The sequence below is a fragment of the Microtus ochrogaster genome, chromosome 7 (assembly GCF_000317375.1).
Source record: "Microtus ochrogaster isolate Prairie Vole_2 chromosome 7, MicOch1.0, whole genome shotgun sequence".
In the NCBI taxonomy this organism is placed as follows: Eukaryota; Metazoa; Chordata; class Mammalia; order Rodentia; family Cricetidae; genus Microtus; species Microtus ochrogaster.
In genome coordinates this window covers 71,206,148-71,213,999 of record NC_022014.1, presented here as the reverse complement: position 1 = coordinate 71,213,999, position 7,852 = coordinate 71,206,148, and the positions used below count along the sequence as shown (strand labels likewise).

The 7,852-nt window shown below is 47.5% G+C and overlaps 1 protein-coding gene across 1 annotated transcript in view; it reads right to left on the bottom strand.

The window, feature by feature from the left end:
- Positions 1-7,378, bottom strand: part of Fam117a (family with sequence similarity 117 member A) — a 46,030-nt gene extending 38,652 nt beyond the window's left edge. Inside the window, exon 1 of the mRNA XM_005350617.2 lies at positions 7,155-7,378. Within this exon, the coding sequence (XP_005350674.1) occupies positions 7,155-7,350 (196 nt within the window). The 5' untranslated portion in view covers positions 7,351-7,378. The remainder of the gene's footprint in view (positions 1-7,154) is intronic.
- Positions 7,379-7,852: the final 474 nt, after the last annotated feature.

The window sequence follows — 7,852 nt, the reverse complement described above, 5'->3', positions numbered from 1 at the left end:
TGTGTGTGTGTGTGCGTGTGTGTGTGTGTGCGAGTGTGTGTGTGTGGTGATAGGGATAGTGTCTATAGCAATGGCACTTTGTGTGTGTGTGTGTGTGTGTGGTGATGGGGATAGTGTCTATAGCAATGGCACTTTGTATGTGTGTGTGTTGAGGGGATAGATAGACCAAAACTTTGCACATGCAAAGCACATGCTCTACCACTATCCTACATCCCAGGCTCTAAAAATGTCACTTTTGAAAGAGAAAGGAGAGATGACAATAAAATCTAATTTAACTTTAGAGAGAATACATTGGCCAATTTAAAAGAAAAGAAAACCTATTCAAAAGCCAGTAGGTCTATAATTAGCCCACCACACACTGAATGCTCCTTCATTCTGAGCCTTCTCCAGCTTGCATCTATGATGCATTTATGTGTGGATGTGCTAGCACCTGCTTTTAAAACTCTGTGTCATAGCCCACCTTTGGTCTTAACTCTTCAACGCTCTCCTAAAGGCTGTCACTTCTGATCATAAGGGATTCAGGTAGCAGAGCTGCTGGTACACTAATCTGTGCCCTAACAAGATGGTTCCCTGGAAAAAGCTGCCTGACGTTAGCAGATAGGGAGTTATGGTCAGAGGGGAGGTACCCTAAATTTACAATTCTGCTCTGCCAAACACTGTCCACCATTTAAGATGACACATTCTGGCAGCCTCCAATAGAATGCACCCCCAACTCTTAATCATGGCCCAAATGCATGAGAGCAATCAAATCCCCAGAAGAGTCTTCCCAGGCCTCCACACACACCCATTTTAATAGGGAGCTGGAAGCCTAAACTGCTAATGTGCAGGCGGGTGAAGCCTAAGGCACTCCATCCTCCCTCCCCCCAGTGCCAGCTGTCTAAGGCTCCTGAGCAAACCTACAGACCTGTATGCCTGAACAGGGCAGGGTAAGTGTCTGTACAAGGCCAAGACTTCAGCTCCAGCTTCCCTAGGGCTGGACCTGCAGTTTTCCTATTATGAAATACCCTGATAGTGTTCTTTTAAGTTCATTTAAGCTGCTCCTGATTGGCTGTGGTACTCCCACACAGGAAAGTCAACCGAAGCTTACTAAGCCCCAAGGAGAACCATTTACATGACTCCAAAGCTAGGTATTCGACTTGCTTGCAACTGCAGGGAGAGAGCGAAGTGCCAGAAAGCTAGGATGTCCAGTGGGCACTGTGAGCTGGAAGGCCTCGTGTTCACAGCCAGCTGTGCCCAGGAATGACAGCCCATCCAGATGCCACATGGCAGGAGGAACTGGAGCACTGATCATTTACGACTTCAGATAGCATCCTCAACTCTTCCCTCTCTGAGACCAGGATTTGTTTTTGACCTGACCATGTGAATAGATTTGGCTAGTGAATAGATTTGGCTAGTGTTTGGTTAATTCATACTCTGCAAACCAAATAATGGAATCTCTGTGAGGCTGCGACTCAGGCAGAGGAGACAGCCGAGAGCGGTTGCTACCCTTGGCTTCTACTCCCTTTTCTAAGACAAGAAAGAACAAATTCTGTATCAGAGGAGGGCAGAAATGATTATGCCATCGTGAGATTGTCCACACTCCTTGAATTAACTTACTGCTGCTGGGCATCTGTGTAGGTAACTGTGATTGCTACCTTGTCAGGGCATAGAGTCATGGAAGAGACAAGCCCCTGGGTATGACCTGTATTAAGTTAATTAAGATGGAAGACCTCCCCTAAATGTGGGCGGCACCACCCCTCGGACTGCCTAAAGAGAAACTGAGCTGAGCCCCAGCACTCTTCCCTCTGCTTCCTGAGTGCAGATGTCATGTAAGCTCCAGCCCCTTTCTCCTGTCTTCCCTGTCCTGATGAACTGTATCCTTGGACTAGGAGTCAAAATAAACCCTTCCTTTTCGGTCAGGTATTTTGTCTCAGCAATGAGTAACAAATATGGTATCCACTTGTCCTGTGAAATAGGAAAGAACCACCAGGTTTACCTTCCCAGCCCTCAAAAGGGCTCTGTGCTGTTCATGGAACAAGAGCAAGACCAGGTAAGCCCAGGCAGAACACAAGCTAGTGTCAAATAGTGCTTGATACATGGAACAGTACCTATAAAAATTCCCAAACCAGACCTGTGAGAGGATGTCACACCACGAAGTCTGAATCCTTTGGCAGAAAGACTCAATGTGAGATTAGTAAGAACCCAGAGGCAGCTGTTTAATTCCTAACAGTTCTACTAAGATCAGGGACTGGCGTGGGCCTAGACGACTCAGAACACATTGGCTACAGCAGAGAACGCAGGCAGAGAATTCTCCTGGCTATTAAGCCCACCAACCGCTTTGACATCACTCAAATTCACATCACTATGAAATTTTTGTAACCCTTCCTAGAAATCCGTATCTGGAACCAGAGAGAGCAATATCCACTTACCACCACACCCCACGTTTTCACCCTCTTCTACTGGTCTCTTAACTGCGTTATATAAGGACTCCTCAGACTATCTAATATTGTGCTATCAAAAAAAAAAAAAAAACAACCTAAGAACCCATGGACCCACCCACACTCCTTCGGGTACCCAGAAAGAAGATAGACAATTACCACAGCTAATGGCATCCTAGAAACTGGAAGTCCCTGACTTCAGGAAAGATATCACTACTGACAATTGTTTAAGGGTCAGGTGCTTCAGAGATGTGCTTCTTACTGACCAGGACTGGGCCTGGCAAAGCTATGGAAGACAGTAGCAAACAGTATCAGGCTAGGAAAAGCCTGTGGGCTTAATGCTTCCCAAATAGAAGCTGTCTCAATCACAGGTTACAAATGGACGATTGCAGTTCTTTAAGGATTTTAACTGTACCCCAAGATGACTCCTTAGCAGAGAAAAGTTCCATCTCTACTTTAAACTTCCAGCCGTTTGTGGCATCACTGGCCACAAGGACAATGGTCTGAAGAGAGAGCACCTTCTCTCAGAACCTCTAATACACAGCCTCTTTGATGTGGCTTCATACCCATCTAAACACCCATCCTCCAAGGGCTAAGTTTTCAAAACAATACAAGGAAAGGCATTAAATAATTAGCAATGACATCCCTAATAATAATGACACCTTCTATTCAGGAAATAGCCACTCAGGAGAACACTCCCTAAGTCCCTCTGGGGAATCTAGTATGTTAGGGCAACCATGACTACTACCAGCTAGTTCTCAATGATCTGTATGGCGAACTAAAAGGTAATGAAAAAAATTCAATAGGAGATAGGTCTAAGTGATTTTCATATAATTTTAAAACTATGTTCTCTGCAGTGTGAGTTGTTAGGTTGAGGGTAGGGGGCCATAAGGAAAGAGGGGGAACAAATTTGCTTAACAGTTACGCTTTTGTGTAAATTCAAATGAGCTATGTCTTCTGAACACGTGTCACCTGACCACGGGGGTGGGGACTCGGTACTCACACGTGCTGATATGCCACAAAGACTGAGGGCTGACTAGAAACAGATGGTTCCTTTTCCCCTAAAATATGATTGTTACCTTACTCTACCTTAGGGTTTTCTGAGGAAGCATAAATTATACACTCTTGAAACTGATTCTTACATTGGAGTAAGAATCAAGTGTACGGTTCGAGACAAGGATAGATGAACTTCTGTACAATAAGTAAACTTTGCCACTGACAGTATGAAAATAGACACAGTTAACGTCAAAGAGGGTGGCTATGTTCCAATAAAACTTTATTTACAAAAACAGGCACAGGGCCAGGCATAACCTACAGGCTATAATTACCAACTCCTGGTTTAAGAAGGTTTTGGTGGAGTATATTGGTTCCCAAGCAGCATCTGGTTTCCCAGGTTCGCTAGAGAAATAATTAGCAAAGTTTAATTAAGTGTTATCTTCATGGGGTGGGAAATGTGGCTATGTGTAGTGTTCGTGTGGCATGCACAAAGCCCTGGGTTCAATCCTTAGCACACAAAACTCTTGTTTCCAGTCTAGGGATATGGAGACTGAAACACTTTTAGGATAGGTAAGACCTGAACCCAGAAAACTTTACTTCCTACTCCTGTTTTATCTATCATCATGGGTTCTGGAAAACCGCAAAAGTTAGCAGCTTCAAACTGGCTTCAGACATAAAAGAGAATTTGATTCAGGGGGCAATTGCAGTAAGAACTGTATCGAGGGTTTCAATTACCCACCAGTGGCTCTTAGCTTTCTTAGAGTTGGCCCTCATTTTTCTCATAGCTCTTCCAGCTCCAGCTCATAAAAATGAAGCCGTTCCTCACTTTATGAAGACATCCCTTCTGGATGAATGGTCACAGAGGTAAACCCACTGTTTGCACCATAACCCTTTATATAAGGCCTAATTTATCTTGTCAAGAACACAGCAGGGTGTGTGGTGCGAGATAACTGCACGGGCAGAGTATTACATCATTTGGGATGGGAAACAGAAACAGTGACGACACTTAATTGTTCCTGAAACCCCGTCCTGGCTCGCAGGCCTTTTTACACTGTGGTGTTTCCGAGCTCTGTTTAGAAAGCTCATTTTAAAAGATGACAGAATAAAAATGCAAGGGGCCCTGAAATTCCAAAACTTGCAGCACTGGTTTCAGACCAATTTGGGTTTGCTCTTTGAAGCCTGAAAAGGCAGTGGACTCTCCCCAGCAGTGTGCTCACAGTAGCTCAGTGCGGGGAAGAGCAGCAGTGCAGTGCAGCGCAGCAGCATGCGCTTTGGAAACACAGCACCTCTCGAGTGCCAGGCACTCTCCTGAGCGCTTCATGAGCTCGTTTAGTTCTTCTGACATAGAGATTGTTGCCCACAAAAGAAAGGGAGTCCAGAAACTTCCTCAAGACTACACCAGCTAGCCGGGCGGTGGTGGCGCACGCCTTTAATCCCAGCACTTGGGAGGCAGAGGCAGGCGGATCTCTGTGAGTTCGAGACCAGCCTGGTCTACAGAGTTCCAGGACAGGCTCCAAAGCCACAGAGAAACCCTGTCTCGAAAAACAAAAACAAAAACAAAAAAAAAAGACTACACCAGCTGATAAAGGGAAGAGCCTGTATTCAAAACCCAGGCTACTAACATCATTCTTTTCAGGGTCTATGGCAGCAAGGATTTCCCTGTTACATGTCCTAGTGGCCTAGAGGAAAACACTTCTGTCACTTCTCAAGGTATAGAAGGAACAGAAACAACCTGAAAAATACATGAAGGTGAGGCTAACATGCACAGGGCTGAAACGCCACTAGCCGAAGACCAGGGGCCACAAAGAAGACCAATGGGCTCAGGCTACTATTTCCTTTCTCTCTCCTACCTATTGAAAACCTAACGATAATCCTACCCCATAGGCAAATGTCTATTTAATACCTGTGGGATATTAACAGGTGAAGAAGCAATGGACCAACCAAATACATAATGTAGGAATCCATTCAATCTGCCCTAAGTCACCTGACAAGTTACACAGCCCTCTAGTTTCCTGTTTTCATCAGTATCCTTAGAGAGACCCTGAATCTGCAAAAGGAGCAAGCCATGTAAATAACCCAAACATCCAAGCCTACATTCCTCCCCTCTGCACAGCACCCACCAGGGCTTTTCCTTTCAATGCCAGCTCTGCAGGAATCACAAAACAACTGCTCTTAAAATGGTTGCTACACAGTTTCTAACTACTGTACAGGCAAGGCTTCTGTTGGTTTCCACCAAGTGACATGGTTCTAGTGCTTGCAGCTCTAACTTCCCTGGGTTTTAAGGAAGCCCAAACAAAACCAATAGGTTTGTAGTCTTGTGGCTTGCTTTATAGTTGATGATAGGCATGAGTTTGTCTGGGCATTGCCTTCTTCTACACCACCAGATTCTACACATACTTTGACTACTTGGTCACCATCTTGCTACCAGATTTGATCAAGTTCTGCGTTCCAGGATGTGATATTAACATATACAGTGAGGTACAAATAGACTTGGCTTTCTACCTCAAAGACCTGATGAATCCCATCCTACTTAGCAAGACTCTTGTAACAGAATACTTTCAGGAAGGGGCCATGCAATATCCAAGTTTAGAAATCTCCAGAAAGCTTAAGAGTCTGGTTTAGAGAATGTCATATTAAGATGGCAGGGACATAACTTTTGTACATTTGGTACAAACTTAGGCTTAGGAAGTGTGCAATGATCCTTTCACATCTGGTGTGAATCAAATGCAAACTTCACTTTTAACTTATTGCCAACCTCTTCATGCAAGTAGGTTCCTTTTCCGTTCCAAAGGGCCTGCATTTGTGGGTCCCATCACAGCCTCCAGTGTGAAAGCAAGGTTAAATTTGCTCCACCCTCGTTTCCCCACACCCACCACATCAAGCTGCTATTAAGAAACTGCTTCGGCGCTGTTCAGAAAGTGGGGTATTTGCCACAGCATACTTGATTGTAAGCACTCCACTGCCACGTTGGCTGGGAACGCAAACGACAAAACCACCTTCAGAGGGGGTGGGAGGTAGGGTGCAAACTGCCCAACTCCTGTACACAAGCACACACGCACAGAATGACTAAAATGAGACAGCCATATTAAGCAGGTCAAAAATATGGGAACATACAACTTCTGGGCTACATTAGGAAGAACGTAGAAAATCGGGAACAGAGGTGCGTTTGCACCGCAGTAAAAGCCGTTAAACTAACTTATCCCAACGGGCTGGGATCAAATCAGCTCCTGGAAGAGGCATAAAGGGAAGCGCACGTGAAGTGGCGGAGAAAGGAACTCCAGAGCCATAGAAAGGGACGCTGGGGCCAAACTCAAGCTGGAGAAGTAACACATGGCTCCACCCGGCTCTCTTCCATGCCCCTCCCCCTCACCGAGCAGGCGTCCAGCGCCCACCGGCTCCCAGTGAAGTCCTCGGCTCAGAGAGCCCACAACACTCCTAGTACCCACCCCAGCACTTCTCACTCCCCCCGTCCCGGGCAGACGCTACGGGACACTTTTCGGTTACGCCCCCCAAAGCTAGTTTCCATCTGCCAGGTCCCTCCCCTCACCTCCCGGCTCGAACTACCGGCCCCCTCCTTCCCAGAGTTGCACCCCACGTTCGCAGCTGCTCGCCTTGCTCCCTGCGTCCTCGGAGCTCTGTGCGTCCCCTTTTCTCTTCCCTCACCTCCCATCCACTTCCCCTTCATACTTTTCCCAGTATTCTCCAGACCCTCGCCCCTGCACCCGCTCCGACCCGGCTCACCTGCGCGGCCACCCCCGTCCCGGCGCTGGTGCGGCTGCTGCAGCTGGAAGGGGACTGTAGCCCTGAGTGGCTGCAGCCCGGCCCGGGGGGAGCCAGCGGGCGCCGGTGGAGAGCATCCCCGCCGGAGACCCCCCGCCCCTCCGCGCCCTGGCCCCCAGGAACCTCCGCCTCTGCCGCCCGCTGCGGCCCCGGACATGGCCCACCCGGCTACCTGCAGCCTCAGCCCCACGGCGAGCCCCACACAGCCCCCAACCCCCGCGGCCGCTACTTATCTGCCCTACGGGCGGGGACCGGCCCCCTCAGCTCCTAGTTCCAATTGGCTTACAAAGTTCCAGTACCGCCCCTCAACCAATCTACGGCGAGGCTCTCCTATTCCGAGGATGATTGGTCCATATGGTCAGCCATCAACACAAGACCCCACCTTCCTGCTTTTCTTTTCTTTTCTTTTCTTTCCTTTTCTTTTTTTTTTTTTTTTTTTTTAACGACCTTAAGGCTGCCGATTGGTCCTTCCGGTATAGGGCAGGTTCTCTGGCACTGCCAATGAAAGGGCTCAAAGGCTCAAAGAAGAGGATCGTCACACCCAGTCCCAGGTAGTATGCAAATGATGCCACGTGATGTCAGACTGTGCAGGGGGCGGGGCTGAATGCGTGCTGGACTCAAACACTAAAGAAATCTTTATATGGGGTAGTGTCAAACTC